The sequence below is a fragment of the Neofelis nebulosa genome, chromosome 3 (assembly GCF_028018385.1).
Source record: "Neofelis nebulosa isolate mNeoNeb1 chromosome 3, mNeoNeb1.pri, whole genome shotgun sequence".
Classification (NCBI taxonomy): domain Eukaryota; kingdom Metazoa; phylum Chordata; class Mammalia; order Carnivora; family Felidae; genus Neofelis; species Neofelis nebulosa.
This window is the reverse complement of record NC_080784.1, coordinates 202,798,689-202,825,461: the sequence shown is the minus strand read 5'-3', so window position 1 is coordinate 202,825,461 and position 26,773 is coordinate 202,798,689. Positions and strand designations below refer to the sequence as shown.

Genomic DNA, 26,773 nt, shown 5'->3' with positions numbered 1-26,773 from the left:
GTTTACACCTGTGGTCCCAAACCACATTATTACTAGGGCCACCTCTCACTTTCGAGACTGCCCCACTTTGGCAAATGACACGGCTACATACGGCTACCCTCAACAGGGGCTCAGGCCCCGAACCCCAGAACCACTGTTGGACCCTCGCGCACCCACAGTCCCCTGGTGACATCTTCAGAGCGCGGTCCACACGCTCACCGGCGCCTGCAGCGACCACTCTGCCCCGGGCACCCCCAGCAGTTTGTGGGCTGCCTGCCCACCCTCACCCTTGCTCGCCCAACTGGCAGTTCTCAACCCAGCGGCCAGTGAGTCTCCTCAGACCCGCTCAGATGCTGCTGCTACTCCACGTAGACCTTCAAACCATTTCCACGCCATTTGCACTCAGGGCGATGGCTCCTTCTGACCTCGCCGGCCTGCCATGGTCTCCCATGCCACCTGGGCCGCACGCTGGTCCTCACCTCTTTGCCCTGCTCGTTCCACCTACTTACAGGATACTCCTTCCCTAGGTGCCCTCGCGTATATTCCACACGACCTGTCTTTGCTCAAACGTCTTCATATGTGTCGTCTGACCATCCTATATAAAGAGCAACGCCTCCCGCGCACCTGATCCCCACTTGTGTTTTCTACAGAAATTACCACTACCCAACACACACACGTTTTTTTCCTGCCTTACAACGATGAGGCACTGTTCTAAGCTTACAAATATCAGACCCAAGTGGACAAGCACTCTGTTCATGGATGTACCCACAGCATCTGCGGACACTCAACTTACGTGGTTAACCAAAGACCAGCACAGGGGGCACTGGACTGCGATTGGATGTTTACAGAGCTGTCTCAAACTGAGATCATCTCTCCTGGAAATTGTGAGTGTCCAGCAGAGTCTAACGTGACACATGGTCACAGCGAAAGTTAAGTGACTGAATGAACTTCAGCTCCCTGAAGGCAGAGGCCAGACCAAATGCTTTCACGAGGCCCCTTCCTGCTCTGGCTTCTCTCCCTGCAGATCAAACCTCCCTCTGGCCCACAGGCTTTGAGGCACACTCTCAAATCAGAAGCACTGGACCTCCATCTGAAAATGATGACAATCAAAGAGAAACTTTCACTGTGAAAAAAATTTATTTACCTCACCTTTTCCCAGCCAAGTCAATGGCTTTGGTACTTTGCACAAAGATTCCAAAAACTGGCTTTCAATGCTTGTGTTCCAGGCAAACGAACTTTATCACAAGCTAGAGCCCTGCTCTCAGTTCCTGTGAGCTCTGCTCTGAGGACCTCGGCCAGAGGTCCTCTAAGCCTGGAAGATGCTCCCTGCTATCAGTTTGGGGCCCACCCCCGTCAGCGCCAGGCTGTCCTCCCCAAACCCTCCAAGCCATGCAAATATCACGTGCAGTTGTGGCAGAGAAGCTCCTGAAATGCCTGACTAGATCAAAAAAGTTTATCTCAGAGTCAGCCAAGACTCACAGTACCTAGATCTCATCCTGTAGTCTAGGTTGCTCACCAGACACGTTACACGATGTGCACCAGTTTACAGGCCACAGAAAAATTACATTTCTGAAAAAAAAAAAAAAAAAGAAACAAGCAAACAAAGAAAATGAAAAGAACGCAGCTCTCCTCCTCCGAGCTGACGGACTGCAGAATCCCAAAACGCGGACATCGCCGCTCTCTGTGCCCAACAGCCCCCGATCTCACCGGGGGCCCTCTCAATCTGATCCAAAGCGGTAGCGTCCACATCCCTGAAGGGGGTCTGGCTTCCTGCTTCAGCAACTGCAGCCAAGTAGCGTCTTCTCTCTTGCAGAACTCCGACCTCAAGTTTCTTTCATGGGTTCCCCAAATTCCAGGAAGCGTTAAAAAAAAAAAAAAAAAAAAAAAAGCAAAAAAATGTTATTTTGGAACTTTCAAAACACAGTAACATCACAGTAACGAATATGACCACACAGCAGCTTACAATCTAGACCCTATTCCTTTACATTGAGTACTTACCTATAAGCTGTCTTTTTGAAACGGAATTCACCTAATAATCATAATCATACCCACATCTGTAATACCGAAACCATTTCCCCAGAATGACGCTGGAGATTTAGTGTTTAACATAGTGAAAGTATAGAAAAATAAGAGAGAGAAAACCAAACATTCTCGATTACAGCCTCTCCAAGCAGTCAGTCTAGAGTACGAATGGGGAAATTAACCCTCACAACTGAAATTCTAAGACTCGCGTATCCGGAGTCAAAGGAACTCAGTCAACCACCCGTGCAAAATGCTGTGAGGTCTGGGGGCCTGGATGGCTCAGTCGGTTAAACTACCGCTCAGACCAGGATCTCACCGCTTATGAGTTCCAGCCCCGCGTCCCGCTCGGCACTCACAGCACAGAACCTGCTTAGGATTCTCTCTCTGGCTCCCCATCACATGCTTTCTCTCTCTCAAAATAAACAAATACAAATTTTAAAAATGCTGTAAGGTCATCGGAAGCGCTCCAATATCACAGCACGTGCAAGTTCCCGTCCTGTACTTGGTTTCACGCTTCTCTAACTGGCCCCCTCGTCCTTCGTTCGCCCGACGGCCTACGCTTTCACCCCAGGCCCCGCCTGCCAGCAACTGCTTTACTACAAATGATCGTCACGTTTCACAACAACGTACTAACTGCTTTCTTCTGATTGCCAACGTAAAAGCGCGACCCTGTGTCTGCCCCCCACCCCGTTCCCCCTCCGCCCGGCCGTGCACTCCCAGGCGGGGCGGCGCGACACCTACCCGCGCCCGCGTCCTTCAGGAGAAGCCGCAGCTGTCTATCTGGCCGTGGAGCTCCACGATCCTCCGCCCCATCCGCGCCACCTCGGCGGCCTTCCTCTCCGCCTTCTCGTACAGCTTCAGCACCCGCTCCTCCGCCTCGCCGCTCCCGCAGCGGCCCTGACCCAAGGCGCCCTCCACCGAGTCCACCTCGCTCTGCAGCCGGTCCAGCAGGATCCCCACCTCCAGCAGCTTCAGGCGGGCCCGCAGGTGCGCGCGCACGTGCTCGCGCTCGAGGGCGGCGCGCGCGGGGCTCCGGGGGCGGTCGCGGGGCTGCTCGGGCCCCCGCCGCTCGTCCGCGCCCTCGGGCCACATCGCGCCGCCGCCGCCGCCGCCCGGCCGCCCCCGCGGGCCGCTCACCGAAGCCAGGACGCCGGCCGGCCGGCCGCGAGCGCCAGGTGCGGGGCCGAGCTCGGCGGGAGCGCCTCCGTGACGAGCAACAGGTTCCTCCAACTTGGCGCAGCAGAGACGGCGTCCAAAATGGAGCCCCAGCCGTCTGCCAGAGCTGTGCTCACGTGCGGCCCTTTTACGACACGAGGGAGCTCCTTTGCGGCCGCGCGGCCCGGCGCCGCGCTCCGCCCGCGGGCCGTAGGTCCCGGCACGCCGAGGGCGCGGGGCTGGGTCCTGAGGCTCGGCGGTGTAGACGTCGGCCTCTTTGCGCCCGTGTGGCGCGCAGCGCGGTCCGGGGAGGGCGCTGACTGCGTTGTACGCTTAGCTGCTTAACGTTCTCAGTCGTGAGTCGCCGAATTGGGTCGGCACTGCTAGAATCCTTTAGTGCAGCGGGCTACGGGGTGGCGTGCTGAGCGTCAGGGGTTTGGGTCTGGGCCGTCCCGCCCCGGCCGCCACCCGTCCTGGCCTCCCGGGAGGTGGCTGTCCCCGACGCTCCCTGCCTGGCCCTGCTCTCCATGCCGCCCAGCCCAGCCCAGCCTCCGCTCGGACTTTTGCTCGAAGCGTAGGTTTCATTCTGCCTTGCGTTTTGCTTCCAAGTCTGCGCCTCGCTTTACCCGGACTGCAGTGTAGGTCTGGGTGCGCATTGTTTACTCAGCCCCGCCTGGCGCGCAGTGTGTCCTTGGGCGGTAACTGTGCAGAACTGATTCTTCATCAGATCATATAAGCCCCTCCTTAAGGCAGTAGACCCTGGGGGCAGGTTCTTGGTTCAGCTTCCCCACAGCCCTCACCTGCCGTGGCACACAGCAAGAGCTCAATAAATGTTGCTTTAACGTTATTTCCCAGCATTTTTTACACTGTTTTTTAAAATTTTTTTTTCAACGTTTTTTATTTATTTTTGGGACAGAGAGAGACAGAGCATGAACGGGGGAGGGGCAGAGAGAGAGGGAGACACAGAATCGGAAACAGGCTCCAGGCTCCGAGCCATCAGCCCAGAGCCTGACGCGGGGCTCGAACTCACGGACCGCGAGATCGTGACCTGGCTGAAGTCGGACGCTTAACCGACTGCGCCACCCAGGCGCCCCTACACTGTTTTTTTAAAAAATTGAAGCGTAGTTGACACACGATGTTTCAGGTGTATAAAGCGATTTGGCAGCTCTATACATTATGGAATGTTAACTACAAGTGTGGTTAACGTATTGACAGATATTTTAATTTTTTCTTTTTTAAAGTTTATTTTTATTTTGAGAGAACGAGACAAGAGCGGGGGAGGGGCAGAGAGAGGGAGAGCTTAATGTGGGGCTTAAACTCACAAACTGTGAGATCATGACCTGAGCTGAAATCTATGGTCAGTTGTTTCATTACATTTTTTTTTTTTTAACGTTTATTTTTTTGAGACAGAGAGAAACAGAGCATGAATAGGCGGAGGGTCAGAGAGAGGGAGACCCAGAATCCGAAGCAGGCTCCAGGTTCTGAGCCGTCAGCACAGAGCCTGATGTGGGGCTTGAACTCACCGACTACGAGATCATGACCTGAGCCGAAGTCAGATGCTCAACCGACTGAGCCACCCAGGCGCCCCTATAGTTAGTTGTTTTAACTCACCTAGCCACACAGGTGCCTCTTAACATTTTAATCATTGAGATCACCTCCTAGCCAGAGAAAATTCTACTTTATAACTTAAAGGGTTTATGGGGGGACATGTGATTAGATGAGGTGTGCCCGAATAATCCCCCTTTTGCCATATAATGTAACATAATCACAGGAGTAATACCAGGTATCACAGCTCATGAGGACCCGTATTAAAATTCTGCCTACCACAGGCTTCTAGGGATCCGAAGGGCATGATCTCACAGCAGCCAGATATGACCAAAGTAGCAGCAATTAGGCCTAGAGAGCTAAACATAAGAATTGCTTGGCTTTTGGTACATGAACGGAACGGAATAAAATACAGAGAAAACCCACTAAGTTTTGGAGGCAGCCATGTTAGCAAAAATGCTGCCAGCTTGGATGTAGAAAGACTAAGACTCTCCAAAATGTAGAAAGGTTTCCTGGCTCCCAATTTTTCTCCTGGCAGAAAGCAGGCTCAGTAGCCAAAACTGACGTATTTTTCAATTCCCTCCTCAGAAGTGGCCAAGGAGTGTGATGGAAAAGGAAGAACCTGACCCACTCGGAGAGCCCAGACAAGCGTGCAGAACAATGAAGAAGGGCGAGGTTAGCAAACTACAGCCCTTGAACAAAGAATGCTTTTCACATATCTAAAGAGTTGTTAAAAACACACACACACACACACACACACGCAAAACTGACCCACAAAGCCTAAAAAAATGAATAATCTGGCCGTTTACCAAAAAACGTGTGCCAGTACCTGCACCAGTGAACCGTTTTTAGGTTCCAGGACCAAGGCCTAATCAAGGAATATTGCTTATCCTTACAGTGAGAGACCAGACAGTATTTGCCTACGGCACATCAACATTGCTGTAAGTCATCAGCTGCTGTAATTCATCCTTACATAGGGACGCTATCCTGTCTCGTCACCACTGCGTTTGTCTCTGTGCGGGTGTTATAGATTACATGTTTGTGTTCGCCCCAAATTCGTAAGGCAAAATCCAGGTCCGCATTTAAATGGCACGTGGGGGCGGGGCCTTCGGGAGGTAATTAGGCCTTCCCGTGACGGGATGAGTGCCCTTCAAAGCGGAGACCCCAGAGAACTAGCCTCTCTCTCCTCCGTGTGAGGCTACAGTGGGAGGGCAGCTGGTCCACCAGCCAGGAGGAGGGCTCTCACTAGATGCCAAATCCTCCAGTACCTTGATTGCGGATTTCCGGCCTCCAGAACTGTGAGAAACGGTTTGTTGTTTTCAGCCACCCGGTCTATGGTATTCGTTATGGTAGTCTGAACTGAGAGAGTGGGCAAGAACAAGTCTTTTAAAAAGTTCATAAGCCTCTGCGCCACGGAAAAGCTGATGTGGGTCACAGGATCCCAGACTTCTAGCTGGATGGCATGACTGGAAGAAATCTGGGAGGATCCTTAGAGGAGGATGAGGAAATTTGACGAGTAATTGGCAAGGAGACAGATTGTGGCAGATTGTACAAAAGATCCCAGTTCTCCACCCCTTCCTGCCTCCTCGTCCTTTGCCTGTGTCTTGCTTTGGCCAATGAAATGTTAGCAGATGTGGCACAAGCCCATGCTCGAAGTGTCCTAACGTGTCTCTGCTACGAGAACAGGCCGGCTTCTCTTATTGGTCTCAGGAGGAAGAGGGGAGGAACACTTGACCAAGGCGCCCTAGACAGGTCCAGCTTAGGTCAGCTGGCACCGCAGACACATTACTTAGCCAGTCTGGATCACCCAAGTCCCAGCCAAGGTGCAGGCCCTTGAGGAATGTTTATTGTCACCGGGACCTAGGGTGGTTTATGCAGCAAAAGCTAATGGGTCCGTTCGATGTGAAGCCTGTCTAGGTTAGATTATGGTCCCAGATAAATTCAAATGCCCAACTCTTTTCCTCCATATTTTTACTCCATCCAGTCTTGATTGGAGGAATCTCACTCAGATGCCCAGATGTTGTTTTTTTTTCTTTAGAAACTTGGGCCTGGGGTGCCTCGCGGGCTCAGTCAGCAGAGTGTCGACTCTTGATCTTGGGGTCCTGAGTTTAAGTCCCACATTATGCACAGAATCTACTAAAAAAAAAAAACAAACCACTTTAGAAACTCGGGCCTGGAGTATCTTCTTCAGGAAGTGGTATTCAGCCCCTTTGCACCTCCGAAGCTTCTTCCATATCCCACGTTCACTCTGAACCCGTCTCTTCCGTGTCTTGTTTTTCGGGATGTCACGGCACCAGACTTACAAATTCTAGGAAATATAAATCGGTCGTCACTACAGCCGCTTTTGGTATCCCTCCCATATGTAAAAATGATGTTTCCAAAACCTGGACGTTTTACGAGCAAGATCACGCTGCTGCTGCCACCTGCAGACCGCATTGTGCTACATCAGAGAGAGGGATGGAATTGACAGAAGAGAGAGGAAAAAGTCCTGGGTTCCGTCTTTTCCCAGTGCGATCCGTTCCCAGACTGGTCCACAGTCTGTGAACCCAAAACCCACTGGGGAAAGGTCTTCCATCAAGTGATGATTATTGCACGGTGAGTCTGTTTCACATAGCCAGCAACAGAACGACTTGTAAAGAGAACTTATTTCTATCAGAGTGAATGTAGAAGATTTGGTAAGTTCCAGTCACCATTGAACACTTCTCGTCCGCGACAACTGGCCAAAGCACAGACGTGCGAGTGGACGGAACCTCCCAGATGACCCCAGTCGCCACCTGACTGCAGCTTCATGAGACACCCTGAGCTTGAACTGCCCGGCTGGGTTGCTCCCCAATTCCTGACCCACAGGAAGAGCAAGAAATACATGGCTGTTGTTTTAAGCCACTAAGTTTTGAAGAGATTGTGTACACGACAGCAGATCACTTGAGGAGGTGCTGGTCTCTGGAAACGGTTACTCCTGAGACACAGTGTCAAACGTGGGCATGAGTGTGGCACTGGGCAGTGGGCAGGGGCTGGGAAGATGTTGAGACAGAGAAAGCTGAGGCTCTAGTGAAGGTTTTCAGTGAAGGCTGAAAACAGGATTCTGGAGGAAAGGGGATCTTGGTTACACAGCAGCAGAGAACCTGACACTCTACAGAAAATGTGTACCTAATGAACTGAATGGCCAAACTAAGGACATGTGAGGGCAGTGTTCGTAGTAGAATGTAAGAGGAAGAAACAGCCATTAAATACAAAAGAGCCAGCAGCTGGTTGAGCGTCCAACTCTCGATTTTGGCTCAGGTCATGGCCCCAGGGTCATGGGATCGAGCCCTGCATTGGGCTCTGTGCTGAGCATGGAACCTGCTTGAGAGTCTCTCTCCCTCTGCCCCCTCCCCACTCATATGCACGTGCTCTCTCTCTAAAAATAAAAGATAAGAGAGCCAGGACTTGCTGGGTTCGCTGGGTTCTCATTCCCAGCCTCTCTGGATGGCGAACAGTGCTACCATTCAGGAAGGTCTCTGAACAGAGCTCAAATCCACGCTGCTGTCAGGAGAATGTGGTTTAAAGATGAGACCCAAAAGCACGACTAGAAATCCTCTGTTAAAACCTCAGGAAGATTTATGGTGTTACCTCATAGAGCCTTTCAGACACACAAAAGGCCTTCTGAGGATCTTGAAGGCATGCCTCATGCATCTTCTCTTGCAAACGACAGGATCTCTAAGAATCTGAAGGACACTGTCCCTGCAAATACCACTGGAAGCCCAACGCAGAGTGAGGTGGAGTGAGTTTTGTGGATGTGGCTTTCATGGGTATGTTAATCAATCACGAATAAATAAGAAGCACTGTTTCAAAAGGAAGCACATCGGTTTGAGTTAAAGGAAGACATGCCATAGAAAATGAAAAGGGGATCTTGGAACCCCAAGTTTCTGCAGGCAAGAAGCAACGGGAAGAAACTACTCGGATTCAGTCCTGAGCTACATCTGAAAAAAGGAAAGATGGTTCAGAGGTTGGGACCGAGGGCCCAGAGGGTGGAGCCAGATTCCCAGAGAATTGTTCCCAGAGAGTAAGACTGGGCCCTGGTGGAGGAACTGGGAACAGAGCCCTGCTGCATCTCACAACTGCTGCAGACTGGTGATTGGCACTTGCTGTTTCCCCTCTTTTGGGTCATGTCTGTAGCAGCTGGGCGATGCTGGTCCCACCACGGTGGGTGTATGGGGCAGACAGGGCATCTCACCAGTGTGCAGCCTGCATATGGAGAAGCAGTTCTCAGGGGCTGTCCCTGGGGAGCCTCTCCCATCCTTGGGTCTGATCTCGATGACCAGACCCTGGACCTTGGGCCTCAGCCTGCTGACATAATGCAGTAAGACTTGGAGGCTTTTAGGGAAAAGTGTGAGTGTGGGTTTCCATAGGGAGGAGTGTCACTGCTGTGGCCAGAGGGACAGGCTGCATTCTCCAAAGATGGCCACCACGGCATTTCTGGTCCCACGTGCTCTTCTAGAACCTTGCCACGTCCCTATCAAAGGGAGGAATCTACATCCCCTGTCTTGGAATCTGGATGGGCCTTTGTGGCCACCTAAGAGAGTATGGCCCAAGTGATGCTATGACTCCCGGGACCAGCTGAAAAAAAGACACTGCAGCTTCTGCGTGGCTCTCCTGGTACGTGCAGTTTTGGAGTCCTAAGGTCTCAACTACCTAAAGCCACCACAACTGGAGAGACCACTGGAAGAGAGCCAAGGAGATGCCCCAGGAGCCCCAGCTTTTCGGTTTTCTGAGTCCAGGCACCAGACATTGAAGGGAAGAAGCATTTGAGAAGAATCCAGCCCCAGCCTCCACCTGACAGCCCAAAATGCTGAGCTGAGTCCTCCAAATTCTTGACCTACTCAATTTTAATATATGTGTTTTTTTATTTGAGAGAGAGAGAGAGAGAGAGAGAGAGAGAGAGCGCGTGCACACATGCAGGGAGGGGCAGAAGGAGAGGGAGAGAGAGAGAATCCCAAGCAGGCTCCACACTCAGTGTGGAGCCCAATGCAGGGCTCTATCTCACAACCCTGGATTATGACCCGATCCGAAACCAGGAGTTGGATGCTCAGCCGACTAAGACACTCAGGGGCCCAGACCTATTCGATTTTTGATTTGTTATGTAGCGAGAGATCACCACGACAGAGTGCAAGAGGCTGCGGTTTGGTGAAGGCTTGAAGTACCTTCTGCCACAAAGCTGAATTCGTTTTCTCTGGCTGTGGAGCTCATTACCAACTTGGCGGCTTGAAAAAACACGCACCGATTATCTCACGCTTTTGAAGGCAGAAGTCCAGCATGGCGCGAGCCTCTGCTGCTGTCAGCTGGGCTGCATTCCTTGCTGGAGGCCCCGCGGAAGAAACCATGCTGAGGCTCCTTCAGGTTGTTGGCAGAATCCAGTTGCTTGGGTTTGGAGGACTGGGTTCCTGTTTCCCTGGCACGTGGCTGCCTCCATCTTTAGGCCAGCAACGTGCACGGAATCCTTCTTGTGCTTTAAATTGCCTGGATTTCCTCTTAAGCTCCAGCTCTCTGCTTTGAAGGGTCCACGGGCTTACACGGGACCCACGTGGCGAATTACGTCTGCAAAGTCCCTTTGGCCTTGTACTATAGCGCGTTCGTGGAAGCAGCACTGTGTGCGGAGATCGCGAGAGCCAAAATTCTGATAACAGAAGTTGAACTTGAAGAACCCCAGGCAATCGGGCGTTGGTTTTGCTCTGCCTAACCTGCTAGTGACCCGCCACCCACGTAACTCAATAGTCAAACACCGCGGTGTGTGACCTGGAACAGAGGGAGGAGCAACACGGGCACGAAGCGCCACGTGATCGAGGAAGCCCGTTCTTCCAGCTCCTTGGGACATAGGAGGCCCCTCTGTGTGGCCCACCTCCCCTCTTAACGCTCCTGACTTCGTTGAGAGCAAATCTCGAGTGGCAGCATCCCCATCCCGCACGTCTTCGGGAGTCCCCGTTTCCCTCTTCGTGTTCATCCGCTGTATGAAGAAGTTTTGTTACAGAGGATTTTCTTACCCCCTCAGCTTCCCATTACCCCCCAGGCTGGGTGGAGGAGGGCAGCTCTGTCGTCAAGGGACTGTGAAGGAGCTCAGGTTTCCCAGGGGTCCAGGAGAGCGGGGCCGGCACTGAAGGAGGAGTCAAGGGGCAGAAGGGGCAGGGAAGCAAGATGACGGGCAGAGTCGGCCAGCAGAGCACGGAATCCAGATGTCCATCTGGAACAGACTCAGTGAAGACAACACGTGCCAGCCACCCAGGGTCTCTGAATGGTCAACGCACGGCGGGGCTGTTACTTGTAGATGGACTGTACCCGCCCACCCACGGCTTAACTCAGGCGGGTAACCAAGTGCTTTCAGGGCGGGGGTGCGGTGGGGAATGGCAGGGGGCTAACCCAAGTGCACGAGGAATTCTGACCTGTGGGTAAAAGCAGTGTGGACGTGGGACCAGGCTCACCAAAGCTACCACTGGAGCAGAGAGCAGAAAAATGGTACACGGCTGTCGCAACCAGAAAGCTGGGACTCCGTTCTTATCTGTGTTCCCGGTCATCACCCCCGGAAGTACTTGGAAGGGGTTCATAGGAACATTGGTGCATGAACCTGTATCGTTCCGTCAGGTATTTCATAGAAAAGTTGGCTTGATCCACGGGTTGACTCATGACGGGCTGCCGAGAAGACACAGGCAGCCTAGAAGGCGGCAGAGCCCAGCGTGGGGGGCACAGCATCCTAAGACAGGCCACAGCGGGAGCCCCTCAGCTGGGCTGGAGGTGGCCTGGCACAGAGCTCAGGACTCTGGCTGGGGAGGGAAGGCGAGGAGGGGATCTGGGCAGGGGCAGGGGGGCGTGCACTGGGCTACAGATGGCAGGCGCTCCCCAGGGAAATGATGGCAGTGCTGTACCTCCTCGCTCCCTGGCTTGAGAAACCTCAGGAGGGAAGAATTCTTGGGGTGTCCCATGCTTCTGGTCGGTTACCAGAGGCCACAGAGGCCCTCGGTTCTGCGAAGGATGGAAAGAGGCTTTGCAGCAGTGAGCGCAGAGAGGGCCGAGTGGGGGGGAGGGGGGAGTCTGGCCACGTTTCCCACAGCTGGAGAGGGCACCGCCTCCCCGGGTGCGGCCACCAGCACAGGACACGCCTTCCCGTCAGCCGGCTTAAGAAGGGAAGACCCTGCCTTGAACCTGCGCCCGTCCATCCACGTTTTTCAGGAGTTCTGTGTACACACAGTTTCCACTTCTTCCCTGCTTCAGGCTGGACTCTGTCCCACCTCTCAGCTGCAGTGGGGCTATTCGGGCAAGGACAGGAGCCCTCAACAGGCAGCACAAGGCCGGTGCGGCTGGAGGAAACTCCAGCGGCGGCAGGAGGCGGCCAGACAGCGCAGGGGCCAGGTCATGCGGGTCTACCGCCTCGGAAAGCCTTGCTAGGTCAAGGGCAGGAAGCGACTCTCCTCCGGAGCATCTCCCCTCCCCTTCTGGGGAACCTGTGCCTCCACCCAGTGGGGCTGACCAGCTGACTGATCCCTTTGCCGGCTGCCCACAAGCAGTCCGACAGCACCCTCTCCTGGCTCCACTTGCCACCAACCCTCCAATCCGCTTGGAGCCCGCGTCAGGGACTCGGTTCTCACTGCGACACGCTCCTGATCTCCGGCTCCCCCAGCCATCGTCTCCAGCCACCGTCTCCAGCCAGAAGACGGCAGGCAGGACCCGGGGAAAGCACAAATCTCCCGTCCTCCTCCCGGGTGCCTGCTCTGCTCCATCCTTCGGTCCTCCATTCAGTTCGCTGCTCAAATGCTGCCTCCTTGGGAGGCCGGACTTCCCTGGCCTAAAACAGCTCACACCACTGACCCTGCTTGGACTTTTCTTCAGAACACGGGGCACAGCTGGACAACAGGGCACAGGTTTGCTTGCTTGTTGTCCGCCTCATCCACCAGAAGGAGGTTAAGGGCAAGACACTGTCCCCCTTTCCTGTTCTGTTTCAGAATACCTGGCATGAAACTGAGCACGCCGTATCTGCAGTGTTTTGTCGTAGGTCTTCTCTGCCACGTCTCATCTCTGTGTTCCTAGTTCAGGCCGTGGAGCACACGATGCAAGGATGTCGAACAGATGCGCTTCCAGGCCAGAGCCTGGACAAGCAGATTCCATGAGGAACCTTTCCTGCTGTAAGAACTGTGCTTGCTGACCTGCCCTTCCCAACGGTGGGTTTATGGAGCGCCTTCTGAGCCACAAGGAGTTTACTGCATTTGATGACGAGGATAGCACGGCACACAAGATAACCCTGAGAAACGTTTTTTATTATCTGTTTCCTGGCAAAGTTGCAGGGCTTTGGTTTATTTGGGCAAACTTACAAATGCTTATTACATACGTTGTTTTAATCTCAAATGGACGGGGGGTGGGGGTGTGTGTGCTACTCAAATGAGCGTAACCAGACAATTAACAGCCCATGAAATGGTGCTGGCCCTGTTCAGTTTAAGTCCACAGCTCCTTCCTGGGACCATTAAGGCACATCCCTCTTTCCAGGCCTCAGAGAGCCGGAAATGCACTACCGAGAGCTGTCCGTGAAGCTGAACCTTAAGCCAGACCACAAACAAAATGTAAGAACACAACCACAAATCAGACTCTGCTGGGTTGTCCAAGCTCTCCCAAGAGTTCACGTTACATGCGCCAAATACTGCGACTTAATTTCAGAGGGAAGCCTTGTTGGTGTCACAGAGAAATGACAAGTTCTGAACTTGTCACCACCACTTCCCATCCCTTTTCTGGTGGCACTTTCCAGCGAAGCAGGCGCAACTCCTTCAGCAACTCCGCTCTTTGACAACTGACACGGTGTCTTCCTCGGCCCAGACTTTCCAGCAGTGATTAGGTCACATAAGAGATAGTCAAATGCCCAGGAACAGAAAAATGTAAAACACTGAGAAATTCCAAGCATAAAAACATGACCACCTCATCAGTTTACAATCGAGACTCAAACTGCTTTGAGAACCTTTCCCCAGTAAAAGTTCTTCGCAGAACTAACTACATTTGGCAATCTGTAACCACACAGTGGTCACCACACAGACTAACATGCGGATTTAACAGTATACATAGAAACGACGTCTACAGAAAAACAGAGAAGTGAGAACAACAGGTTCTCGGGTTTCAGCTTTTCCAGGGCATCAGCGGACCGGTCAACCAGAGTCTGACGGTGAACCTATTGGACAATTGGGAGAAATTTATTATCAAGACGTTGCCTGTGAGAATCGTAGAGCTCTCGATCGATAACCACTCTGTTCAAGGTCTGGCACTCAGAGATCTGGCCAAACTCTAGCATGGCTTCCCCATCTTAAGGCTGTGACCCCAGCCCTCCCTCAAGTGCCTTCGAGGGGTGGGGGGAAGCTCAAAGTTGCTGGGAAAACTTACCGTTTGTTCCAGCCAAAACCTACCGATAGGCAGAGAAGCACCAAGACCCCCTCTTAGAGTAGCTACCTTATGGAAGGTTTGCACTTATAAAGGCTCTCTGCGTGCTCTGAAATGTAAATCTACTACCCAAAACTGTCTCCTCGAGGACGGCAAAGCCATCTCTTTGGCCTCCCATTCTCCGCAGGGGTATAGGAGATAGGGTGCCCGACAGGTTCAGCTGGCACCTGTGCGCCCGTCACAAAGATGAGACTTTGCTTCTCTGAATATGCTCCAATTAGCAAATCCAGATGGCCTCGTCACACGGACCAAAGCCCTCTTTTTACCCTTCAGTGCCTTTCCCCCGGCACAATCCAATCTTTAAAAAGTCCGGCGCCGGGAAGCTGACTTTAGTTCATGCTGGATTATCTCCCCTGCTGCAATAGTTAACCACTCAATAAGATCCGTCCTTACCGCTTCGACGAGCGTCCAGCTTTCTCTCTGTCACCAACCTACAAGCCCGACCCTCGGGGCCTGCCCCCCACCCCGTTCCCCCTCCCCGGAGCGCAGCACCCGCCCCCCACCCCCCCTCCCCGCCGACACCTACCCGCGCCCGCGTCCTTCAGGAGAAGCCGCAGCTGTCTATCTGGCCGTGGAGCTCCACGATCCTCCGCCCCATCCGCGCCACCTCGGCGGCCTTCCTCTCCGCCTTCTCGTACAGCTTCAGCACCCGCTCCTCCGCCTCGCCGCTCCCGCAGCGGCCCTGACCCACGGCGCCCTCCACCGAGTCCACCTCGCTCTGCAGCCGGTCCAGCAGGATCCCCACCTCCAGCAGCTTCAGGCGGGCCCGCAGGTGCGCGCGCACGTGCTCGCGCTCGAGGGCGGCGCGCGCGGGGCTCCGGGGGCGGTCGCGGGGCTGCTCGGGCCCCCGCCGCTCGTCCGCGCCCTCGGGCCACATCGCGCCGCCGCCGCCGCCGCCCGGCCGCCCCCGCGGGCCGCTCACCGAAGCCAGGACGCCGGCCGGCCGGCCGCGAGCGCCAGGTGCGGGGCCGAGCTCGGCGGGAGCGCCGCCGGGGCGAGCGGCGGGCTCGGAGTTTTGTCCCCTCTTAAAACTTTCCCCCAACTTCTCCCGTTAAAGAGCGAAAGCCACGTCCCACTTGGCCTCCCCGCCGCCCACCAGCGCCCGGCGCCCTCGCGGCCCCTTTCGCGACAGAGCCAGAAGCCCTTTACGGCCACGCCCCCTGGGCTCCCCGGCCGCGTGCTTGGGGGGTCGCGCGCGCGCACGCGCGCAGTTGTGTACCTTCGCCTCCCCGGGTCGTGGCTCTTCTCTGTCGAGGACCTGGGGTCAGGGCTTCAGGAGGTAGGGGTTTGGCGGCATAGGTTTTAACCCTGAGTTGCAAAAATGAGTTTTCGGCCCCAGAGATGCACTTTCCCGGAACACCGGGCTGCAGTCGGTCCCCCCTGCCCCACCGCCCTCACTTTGTCCCCACACTGCTCTCAAGGCCTGCCACCCAGCTGGGCTTCGATAATTTTTTTTTCCCTTACATTATCTGGGGGGGGGGGGGGGGGGATGGGGGAGGCGATAAGTGGGTGACTTTATGTTCTAGGCCTGTGGCCCCCGGGACGGGCTAAAAGGAAAGACTGGGGGATCCTGCCTGCCTGAGTGCTGCCTGTTTGGGACTGAGCTTTCCAGTGGATCGGATGGAGCGAGTAGGTCCACTTCTGAAAGCTGTCAGGGTTATTCAAAGGATTAGGGGGGAAATGGCGTCAAGGCCCGTTGCAGACTTGATGAAACCATCGGACAGTGGCAAATAGTATTGTTAGTAGACCGTGTGTCTCTGGTGGTTGTGGGCAAAGCGCTGGAATTAGATCCGGGATTTGGACCCCAGCTTCCTGATATGCTGGCTGGGAGACTGGGCAAATCTCGAGCCTGAAAAGGACTGCTGGTGCTGAGTTGCAAGTGGCCGGGTGCAAGGACAAGAGAGAGGCACGGAGGAACTAAGGGTGGCCCCCAGCTGGCAGCCAGCAGGGAAGCAGGGACCTCAGTCCTACAACACGAAAGAACTGTATTCTGCCAACACCGTGAATGAGCTTGGAAGTAGTTCCTTCCTAGGGCCTCCTGGTAAGTCACCCGACCCCTTGATTTTGTTCTTGCCAGACCCAGAGCAGAGAAACCTGCTAAGGTCTGACATTCAGAACGCTGATAATAAATTGTATTGATTTGAGCCGCTAGACTTGTGGTAGCTTCTTACAGCATCAGTAGAAAACTAGTGTCGGAGAGGTCTGGTTGTGAGTGGGGCTTGGAACTTAGTCCACAGGACGTTTACATGAAGTTAGGAAAAAGTCAGTCGTGAGCCTAAGGATGGGGGAAAGTGGATAAAGATCCTTCAGGACTTGTCACAACCTTATTATCCTTTGAGCTCTGTTCATACAATTTAGAGTCTCTCCCTCCCACCCCCCGCCCGCCAGGATAAGCGTTGAAAATATCTTCTCCCAGCTGAGGGTTGACTATTTTTTTGAAAATAGACTTTATGTTTGAGAACAGTTTTAGGTATATAGAAAAATAGAGAAGATAGCAACAGAGAGTGTGGGCTTAATTTCCCACTTTGATTAAGGTTCCTTTGATAAACATAAGATTTTAGTTTAAAAAATATTTTAACAGGCACTGGGGCGCCTGAGTGGCTCAGTCAGTTAAACGTCCGACTTCGGCTCAGGTCATGATCTCGCGGTCCGTGAGTTCGAACCCTGCATCGGGCTCTGTGCTGACAGCTCAGAGCCTGGAGCCCGCTTTGGATTCTGTGTCTCCCTCTGTCTGCCCCTCTGCCGCTTGCACTCTGTCTCTCGCATTGTCTCAAAAATAAATAAACATTTAAAAAAGTTAAAAAAAATATATCTTGGGGCACCTGGGTGGCTCAGTCGGTTAAGCGTCCGTCCTTGGCTCAGGTCATGATGTCACTGTTCATGGGTTGGAGCTGCAAGTGAGGCTCCGTGGTAACAGCTCGGAGCCTGGAGCCTGCTTTGGATTCTGTGTCTTCCTCTCTGTCTGCCCCTCCCCTGCTAGTGCTCTGTGTCTCTCTCTGAAAAATAACACTAAAAAAATTTTTAGAATAAAATACAAAATCTTTTAAACGTGGGGTGCCTGCGTGCCTCTGTCATTTGAGTATCTGCTCCTGATTTTGGCTCAGGTCATGATCCCAGGATTGTAGGATCAGCCTTGTGTCTGTGCTGGTAGCATGGAGCCTGCTTGGGATTCTCTCCTCTCTCTCTCTCTCTCTCTCTCTCTCTCTCTCTCTCTCTCTCTCTCTCTCTTTCTCTCTCTCTCTCTCTCTGCTCCTCTCCTGCTCACATGCTTTCTCTCTCAAAATAAACATTAAAAGAAAAAAATTATTTTTAATGTTTATTCACTTTTGAGAGACAGAGAGAGACAGAGCATGAGCAGGGAAGGGGCAGAGGGAGGGAGACACAGAATCCGAAGCAGGTTCCAGGCTCCGAGCTGTCAGCACAGAGCCTGACGCGGGGCTCGAACTCACAAACCGCGAGATCATGACCTGAGCCGCAGTCAGACGTTTAACCGACTGAGCCCCCCAGGCTGAATGCTCTAGTGTTTAAAACAAATTTGAGGCGAAATTCATGTAATATATAACTAAATCTCCATAAAGTGTACAATTCAGTGATATTTCGTGTATTCACAGTGTTATACTACCGCCAGCTTTCTCTAGTTTTAAAAGTTTTTCAGTGCTCCCCCAGTGCCACTCAGTGATCGCCCCGCAGCCTCCCTCCCCTCACCCCCTGGCCACCATCAATCTCCCTTCTGTCTCCACGGATTTGCCTGTTCTTGGTATATCGTACGCACTCCTCTGCTGAGGCTTCCACGATATACCACAGAATGGGTGAGTTTAAACAACAGAGATGTATTTTCTCACAGTTCGGGAGGCTGGAAGTCCACGATCAAGGTGTTGGCAGATTTGGGTTCTTCTGGGCCTCTATCCCTGGCTCGCACGCAAATGGCCACCTCGCCACTGTGTCCTAGCATGTGTTCTGTGCTCACTGAGCATCCCTGGTGTCTCTTCCTCTTTTTATAAGGACACCAGTCCTGTTGGCTTAGTATTCCACCCCTGTGACCTCATTTCACCTTTGTAACTTCTTTAAAGGCTACTATGATCTGAATGTTGTGTCCGCCCCACCCACCCCTGCCAAATTCGTATGTTGAAATCCTAAGGCCCGATGTGATGGTGTTAGAAGGGGGGCCTTTGGGAGGGCTTGGGTCATGATGGTGGAGCCCCCCCCTGACTGGGATTAATGCTCTTATAAAAGAGACCCCCACGGTACTCCCCAAAGCCTTGGCCTTCTCCTTGTGCCCTGTGAGGGCTCAGCAAGAAGTCCCCGGCTGCTATCAACCAGGAAGAGAGCCCTCACCAGAGTTCAGCCATGTGGGTGTCTTGATCTTGGACTTACAGCCATTTTTGTTTCTAGAAACCTTGCTAAACTCTACTACGAGTGCTGATGATTTATTGTTAGATTATTTCAAATCTACGAACGGTGAGAAATAAATTTCTGTGGCTTATAAGCACCCCCCAGTCTGTGGTATTGTGTCACGACAGCTACAATGGACTAAAACAAAGGCCCTGTCTCCGAACACAGTCACGATGGGGATTAGGACGTCAGCATATAAATTTGGGGGAACACAGTTTGGTCCATAACATCATATACAAGGAATAGCGGTGCCTGGGTGGCTCAGCTGGTTAAGCCTCTGACTTCGGCTGAGGTCATGATCTCACGGTTTGTGAGTTTGAGCCCCACGTCGGGCTCTGTGCTGACGGCTCAAAGCCCGGAGCCTGCTTCCGATTCTGTGTCTCCCTCTCTCTCTGCCCCTCCCCCACTTGTGCTCTGTCTCTCCCTCTCAAAGATAAACAAACATTAAAATAAATAAATATATAAAAGGGATCATACAGAGACACTGGCTGGCTCGGTGGGAAGAGCATGTGATTCTTAATCTCGGGGTGATGAGTTTGGGCTCCACGTTGGTGTAGAGATTTACTAAAAAAAAATAAATAAACTTAAAAAAATTTCTTAAAAAAAGAATGCTACACTTGTGTGGCCTTTTGTGTCTGGGTTTTTTCACTTTGCATAATATTTTTGAGCTTCATCCAGGTTGTAGCATGTATCAGCACTTGATTCCTTGTTCGGGCCAAAAAGTATTTCACGAACATGCCACAATTCATTTATCTGTTCATCCATTGGTGGCCACTGGCGGGGTCTCTACCCTTTGGCTAGTATGAGTGATGCTGCTCCAAACATCCTTGTACAAGTTAGTATTTTAATTTTGATGAAGACAAAATATCAAGGTTTCCTTTTATGCTTCCCCCCCCCACCCCCGGTTTTATTTTAAGAAATGCTTGGGGCGCCTGGGTGGCCCAGTCGGTTGAGCATCCGACTTGATCCGTCATGATCTCACGGTTCGTGGGTTTGAGCCCCGCGTCGGGCTCTGTGCTGACAGCTCAGAGCCCGGAGCCTGCTTCGGATTCTGTGTCTCCCTCTCTCTCTGCCCCTCCTCCGCTCCTACTCAGTCTCTCTCTCTCTCTCTCAAAAATAAATAAACATTAAAACAAATTTAAGAAAAGAAGAAATCCTTGACCACCCTGAGGTCATATACTCTCTTCTAAAAGCCTTGATGTTGGTTTTCTCATGGTTGTGGGCAATCCACCTAGAAACGCAGTTCGAGGCAGGGATCTACTGGCAGTTTTCCCGCCGTGTGTGCCCAGTTATCCCGGCCCTGCTTACTGAATATTTTATCCATTTCGTCTGATCTGCAATGTAACAGCTGTCAGGTGTCGACTCTGTCAATTCGTCGCGTGTCTGCATTCTGTTCCATTAGTCTCCATCTTTGGGCTGTTACTCTAGTGACTTAATTACTTTATACTAAGTAGGCTTTGTAGTAAGTACCGATATCTGGTTAAGCAGGATAAGCCTCCCCCCCCCCCCCCCCATCTGCTTCTGCTTCTTCGGGAATGTCCTGGCTTTTCTGCTTGTTCTGACTTTGAATTCCTTGTTTAAGTTTCACCAGAACAACCAGACCCACCTGATGAGACTTCTTTGATGCACTGGGCCAGTTTGGAAAAGAATCAGAATGCCTTCTGTTGAGCTGATCAAAGGAACACCAAGGATTGCCAACAGTCACCAGAAGCCGGATGGGACAAGGAAAGATTCTCTCCTTGAGACTTCAGAGGGAGCATGGCCCTGCCGACACCTTTGTTTCTGATTTCTATCCTCTTGAACTGTGAGAATGGATTTAAGCCACTTTAAGCCACTCTTAAACCACCGCTTGAAGCCACTCGGTTTGTGGCAATTACAGTATTCTTAGGAAAATAATACACCAAGCAGCGCCTGGGGGGCTCAGTGGGTTGAGCGTCCAACTTCGGCTCAGGTCGTGATCTTGTGGTTTGTGAGTTCGAGCCCCGCGTCGGGCTCTGGGCTGACAGCTCGGAGCCTGGAGTCGGCTTCGGATTCTGTGTCTCCCTCTCTCTGCCCCTTCCCCACTCATGCTCTGTCTCTCAAAAATGAATAAACTTTAAAAAAAGTTAAGAAAAAATAACACACCATTAAAAAACTGTTTTGATCCTATTACAAATGACATATTTTATTATTATTTTTTGAGAGGTAGGTTTTTTTTAAGTTTATTTATTTTGTGAGGGTCGAGGGAGGGGCAGAGAGAGAGAGAGAGAGAGAGAACTCCCGCATGGGGCTGGGTCTCATGAACTGTGACATCATGATCTGAACCCAAATCAAGCATTGGAGGCTGAACCAGCCAGGCACTCCAGAGGTAGTTGGGTTTAATTTTTGTTTACTTATTTTTAAAATTGCGGTATAAATAACACAGTGTTCTATTAGTTTCAGGTGTACAAAATAGTGATTCAGCAATTGTGTGCATTACTCAGGTGGCCATCACGGTAAGTGTGCTCATTAATCCCTTCATGTAACCCCCCCCATCCCCCTCACCCACCTGCCCTCTGGCAACCGCCAGTGTGTTCTCTGTAGTGGAGAGTCTGTTTTTTGTCTTTTTCCTTTGTTCGTTTGTTTTGTTTTGTTTCTTCAATTCCACATATGAATGAAATCAACTGATATCTGTCTTTCTCTGGCTGACTTACTTCGCTTAGCATAATACACTCATGTTCCATCCCCGTTGTTGCAAATGGCAAGACTTCATTCTTTTTTATGGCTGAGTAATATTCCATGTGTACGCCTGCCACATCCTCTTTATCCATTTATCTATGCACGGACTAGAGGACACCTTTTAGAAAATGCATTTTCTCTTCCTGGTGCATAGAAGCCCTGCTGACTTTCATGTTTCGGTTTCGTTTCTAGATACCTTCCTAAGCTCTCCTACTAATACTAACAATTGAGATTCTTTCAAACCGATGATGTTTAAAAAACCATTAGAGGGGCACCTGGGTGGCTCAGTTGGTTAGGCATCCGACTCTTGATTTTGACTCAGGTCATGATCTCACGGTTCGTAAGTTTGAGCCCTGTGTCCGCTCTGTGCTGACAGCTTGGGGTCTGCTTGGGATTCTCTCTCTCTCTCAAAATAAGTAAATAAACTTAAAAAAAAAAACACAACTATTATTAGGGGCGCCTGGGTGGCTCAGTCGGTTGGGCGGCCAACTTCGGCTCAGGTCATGATCTCGCAGCTCGTGGGATCGAGCCCCGCATTGGGCTCTGTGCTGACAGCTCAGAGCCTGGAGCCTGCTTCGAGTTCTGTGTCTCCCTCTCTCTCTGCACTTCCCCTGCTCTCACTCTGTGTCTCTTTCTCTCTCAAAAATAAATAAATGTTAGGGGCGCCTGGGTGGCTTGGTCGGTTAAGCGTCCGACTTCGGCTCAGGTCATGATCTCACGGTCCATGAGTTCGAGCCCCGCATCGGGCTCTGTGCTGACAGCTCAGAGCCTGGAGCCTGTTTCAGATTCTGTGTCTTCCTCTCTCTCTGACCCTCCCCTGTTCATGCTCTGTCTCTCTCTGTCTCAAAAATAAATAAACGTTAAAAAAAAAATTAAAAAAAATAAATAAACGTTAAAAAAAACTATCATGAGAATATAATGGTTAATAGCTGTGGTAGTTTAAAAAACATGCCCACAAGTTTTTTGCTACTTTTCTCCTCATGGTTCTGCCCCTTGGTTAGTTATGAGTTATAGACAGAGACTATACTGGGGGAGTTGTCTCACAAGTTCATCTTTATTTGTACAAATAAGAAGATTGTGAAGAATAATTTCCAGAGCCTGACTCCCTATTAGGGTTTGGGATGAATATCTGGAGGGGAGTTTTTCTGTTTTTTTAAAAAAAAATTTTTTTTTTTAACGTTTATTTATTTTTGAGACAGAGAGAGAGACAGAGCATGAACGGGGGAGGAGCAGAGAGAGAGGGAGACACAGAATCAGAAGCAGGCTCCAGGCTCCGAGCCATCAGCCCAGAGCCTGACGCGGGGCTCGAACTCACGGACTGCGAGATCGCGAGATCGTGACCTGAGCTGAAGTCGGACACCCAACCGACTGAGCCACCCAGGCGCCCCCGGAGGGGAGTTTTAACGTTATCATGAAATGGAGGTAACTGTCGGGCACTTCTGGCACTTTCTGATCCTCTGAGCAGTTGTCTTTTTTAAATGTTTCTTTCTCTGTTCCATCAGTCAGTTAGTTTGTTTCTAAAGGGTAAGATTGACTGTTGGGCAGAAGCTTCTGCTAGAAGTTTCCTGAGTTTGGGGGAGGGGGTCAGACCTGTGACAGAACTCGATTACCCTCCGGGACTGTGGACGGGGTTGCAGCTAACAAACAAAACAGCAGAAGTGATGGCATAGCGCCAGTGACCGTGAGCTGTAAAAGGACCGTGCCTTTCATCTGTGGTCCTCTGGCTGGGAGAACTCCCTTGGGGGATGCCAGCTGCCCCGTCTTGAGCCTCCCCAAGGGCAGCACACAGCGTGTCTGTGTCGAGGCCACAGGCAGGAGTGCACAGCGCCCGGCTGAGCCCATTTAGCCCCTCCTGGTCTCCGTCTCCAGGAGGAGCTCCTTAGGGAGGCTCTTGACTTCTGCCCTCCCAGGTCACAGATGAAATATGTCCCCTTCCAGGGGAGGGCAGCTTCCGAAGCCTGTTTCCTGCTGCCGCAGGGTGCAGGGCTCAGGAATTCTGACAGAGGTTGAGCAGCCATGGGATTCAGCACACCCTGCTTGGAATTTCTTTAAATTTTTTTTTTCAACATTTTTTATTTATTTTTGGGACAGAGAGAGACAGAGCATGAACGGGGGAGGGGCAGAGAGAGAGGGAGACACAGAATCGGAAACAGGCTCCAGGCTCCGAGCCATCAGCCCAGAGCCTGACGCGGGGCTCGAACTCACGGACCGCGAGATCGTGACCTGGCTGAAGTCGGACGCTTAACCGACTGTGCCACCCAGGCGCCCCATGGAATTTCTTTGCCAGTATAATTTCTTCAAAACCCCAGGATGTTTCCTGTCCGTTTACTTTCAGTCAGTTCCACTGTGCGTGTAATTACAGCCCCCAGTCTGGTGAAGACTCGTTTTTTTTTTTTTTTTTTGTAAACGGGTCTCTGTGCTATGTCCTTCCCCTAGCCTCTCAACTCAGTGGTGCCCAAGTGGAGCCAGTGGCTTTGATAGGAAGGTGACAGTCATAATTTGGTCTTCACCGCTTGGCCAGCACCTGCTACCTGGGGAAGAACCTTTAGAGAAAGAACATGCTTGAGAGAGACTTTAGGGCCTCAGGCTTGTCTCATCTGTAAGATGGCTTCTTCTGGAGACAACGCTTGTCTTTTTAAGAAAATTTAATTTATACATATATATGTAATTTTTAAGTTTTTATTTATTTTGAGAGAGAAAGAGAGTGCTAGCGGGGGAGGGGCAGAAAGAGAGTAAGAGAGAGAGAACTCCACGCAGACTCCGCACCATCAGCACAGAGCCCAATGCAGGGCTCGAACTCACAAACTTTGAGATCATGACCCGAGCCTAAACCAAGAGTCAGACACTCAATGACTGAGCCTCACGCCCAATGTGGGGCTTGAACTCAGGACCCCAAGATCAAGAGTCTCATGCTCTACTGACTGAGCCAGCCAGGCACCCCTGGAGCCATCTCTTAAAACTTGTTTCAGTTTGGGATGCAGAAACCCCTGCCATTTTTTGTTTGTTTGGTTGGTTGGTTGAATATTTTCTTTTTTTTTTCCCCTATATAAAATTTATTGTCAAATTGGTTTCCGTACAACACCCAGTGCTCATCCCAAAAGATGCCCTCTTCAATGCCCATCACCTCCCCTCCCCTTCCTTCCACCCCCCATCAACCCTCAGTTTGTTCTCAGCTTTTAAGAGTCTCTTATGCTTTGGCTCTCTCCCACTCTAACCTCTTTTTCTTCTTTTTTTCCTCCCCCTCCCCCATGGGTTTCTGTTAAGTTTCTCAGGATCCACATAAGAGTGAAACCATATGGTATCTGTCTTTCTCTGTTTGGCTTATTTCACTTGGCATCACACTCTCCAGTTCCATCCACGTTGCTACAAAAGGCCATATTTCATTCTTTCTCATTGCCACGTAGTATTCCATTGTGTATATAGACCACAATTTCTTTATCCATTCATCAGTTAACCCCTGCCATTTTCAACCCCAAATGACCAGTAGTGGTGGCCTCTCAGGTGTCCTTCAAAGAAGCTACTGTAGGAAGCACACTTCACAACCTCCAGCTGCCACTTCTTTGGTTCTGCCATGGTGGTCATGCCAAGGCCATGCCCATCTGCCCTCAGCCTACACTCAGGACTAAATTTACCATGCCGGGGGCGCCTGGCTGGCTCCGACCCTAAAGTGTGCAACTCTTAATCTTGGGGTTGTAAATTTCAGCCCCACGCTGGGTGGAGAGATTACTTAAAAAAAAAATCTTTGAATTTACTATGCTCATCACCCCATCTGTCCCATTGATGAACCTAGTAGAAATCAGCCTAGGGCGTTATTCTTAGGACAAGTTTCCCATAATGCTCTCCAGCTCAGACACTCTTCTGGTCCTGTAGGAACTGGTGAGCCATTGCCTGGCTCCCTGCCCTCCGCCCCACCCTTACCCATTGCCAGCCTGTCCCCAGAGAACTCTGCCACGTGGTCCTCAGGCCCGTGAAGGGAAAGCTGCTCGTTCCTCTCGTGCCTCGGTCAGGATTTGGGGCCGGCCTTCTCCCCTGGCCATTGTCACGGCACTCCTCGTCCTTCCTCTTGTCTAAAGCGGCGTTCCTTTAGAGGGCTTGCTGCTCATCGACCGCCCTCTCCGCCTCCCCACCGTTGCCACCCTCCAACTGCTCTCCATCGAATCCCCCTCGTTCACTGTACACTTCGGCACCCAGCTCCTGGCTCCTTTCCACCCCGTGTCCTGCCATCATCCTGGGGAAGGTCTGTGGCCATCCCACACCGGGGCCCCCACGCCCTCCTCACATCTGATGGGCTCCTTGATGTTCCTTGGCTGCTCATTCCCGGGGGTGACTTGGGGTTTGTTATTGCCCCAAACCGGCCCCAAATCCTTGCTCAGCCCTCCTCCTTTCTGACCATGTCCCCATCCTCCTGGGTGACATGTGTACTATAGTTTCCAACACCTTTTTTTTTTTTTTTAAACTCACCGACCCGTCAATTCACATTAACAGCGGCTTTCTCCTGCTCTGCGTTTCTGCACTTATCCCTTCAGTGTTTACCATTCACTGCTGTAACAATGTTCTCGTCAAAACCCTAATCTTTTATTCCTTGTTTCCTTCCCCCAGCTTTACCCCAGTATGGAAACCGCAGCCCTTGATCAGCTGAGTGCCGCTAGGAACCATCGCCAAGAGGCCGCAGGAAAGCCCAGGGCTTGGGGGAGTCTAGTCGCAGCTGGTGGTAAAGAAATGTCTTCCAAGGGGCAAAGAATAATATGGGTGAGTTTGGGAATAATGGATAACAATGGAACAGAGGGTTCTGTGAATCCTGGGGTTTGAGGAAGGAGGGATGGGGTATAAACAGGAGAAAGGAACCGCAGAGAATTATGGGGATCAGGAAAGGAGAAAACAGAACTGACCAGGGGAAGCCCTAGCTTATTCAGAGCAGCACTAAAGCAAGCTCTGGATGCATTTATCTGGCCAGTGTCAACCAGGTAACAGCTCTGCATTTATCTTTGGAAGATGGTGGAAACTCAGACCGCTCCATAGTTATCTGTTCCCTGGAAGGGGGAGGGTTCCAGGACCAGGGACTTGGATTTGGGGCTTCTTCACCTCGGAGTTGTTCGAGGGCAGGGCAAAGCGAACAGCTACAAATGAATGAGTGAGAAAGAAGATTGTTGTTGGGACAATGAATGCCCTGAGCAAGTGGGAGGGATGTGATGACAAACGAGGACATAAGCCTAGAAAGGAGGAAGGGCGACCCTTCCATCAAAACACGGGAGAGGAAGAGCTGTCGGTCAGCGTAGGTCACGTCATCTTGACAACCCCCGAACCTCAGCGCTTGGAACAATACGGGTCTCCTCCTCTGTGCTACATGTTCATCATCGGTTGGCAGGGGAACTACTCTTGTTGAAGGAACATAGGCTGATGATCCACCGCCATCTTGGATGCTGCTCGTCCCTGTGCCACAGACAGAACCCCGGGGGGGTCTCTTGTTGGAGGTTCAGGCTTGGATTAGAGATGTGCCGCTTTCCTCACAGCTCATTGACCAGGGTTAGTCTCTCACACTGTC

General features: G+C 51.8%; 2 protein-coding genes and 1 long non-coding RNA gene across 7 annotated transcripts; 1 reads left to right on the top strand and 2 right to left on the bottom strand.

Moving 5' to 3' along the window:
• Positions 1–1,097: 1,097 nt before the first annotated feature.
• Positions 1,098–3,250, bottom strand: LOC131507864 (MORF4 family associated protein 1 like 2-like). The gene is made up of 2 exons (XM_058723156.1): positions 2,743–3,250; positions 1,098–1,810 (listed from the first exon to the last, which is right to left on the bottom strand). Exon 1 carries the CDS (start codon positions 3,091–3,093, stop codon positions 2,758–2,760), a length of 336 nt encoding a protein of 111 aa, XP_058579139.1. The 5' UTR covers positions 3,094–3,250; the 3' UTR covers positions 1,098–1,810; positions 2,743–2,757.
• A 37-nt stretch (positions 3,251–3,287) lies between these two features.
• Positions 3,288–26,773, top strand: LOC131507866 (uncharacterized). Of its 5 annotated transcripts, none has more exons than XR_009259757.1 (4): positions 3,288–3,512; positions 20,117–20,338; positions 20,950–21,008; positions 25,831–26,773. It is a non-coding gene; the product is annotated as an uncharacterized LOC131507866 (long non-coding RNA). The 5 variants fall into 5 exon arrangements; XR_009259760.1 differs by having other exon boundaries at positions 20,117–21,008; positions 25,831–25,980; positions 26,597–26,773; XR_009259756.1 differs by having other exon boundaries at positions 20,117–21,008.
• On the bottom strand, positions 12,960–15,251 carry LOC131507865 (MORF4 family associated protein 1 like 2-like). Its single transcript, XM_058723157.1, has 2 exons — positions 14,669–15,251; positions 12,960–13,876 (listed from the first exon to the last, which is right to left on the bottom strand). Exon 1 carries the CDS (start codon positions 15,017–15,019, stop codon positions 14,684–14,686), a length of 336 nt encoding a protein of 111 aa, XP_058579140.1. The 5' UTR covers positions 15,020–15,251; the 3' UTR covers positions 12,960–13,876; positions 14,669–14,683.

Coding starts and splice junctions, on each gene's coding strand:
- LOC131507864 (XM_058723156.1), bottom strand. CDS start 3,093: ATGTGGCCCGAGGGCGCGGACGAGCGGCGGGGGCCCGAGCAGCCCCGC.
- LOC131507865 (XM_058723157.1), bottom strand. CDS start 15,019: ATGTGGCCCGAGGGCGCGGACGAGCGGCGGGGGCCCGAGCAGCCCCGC.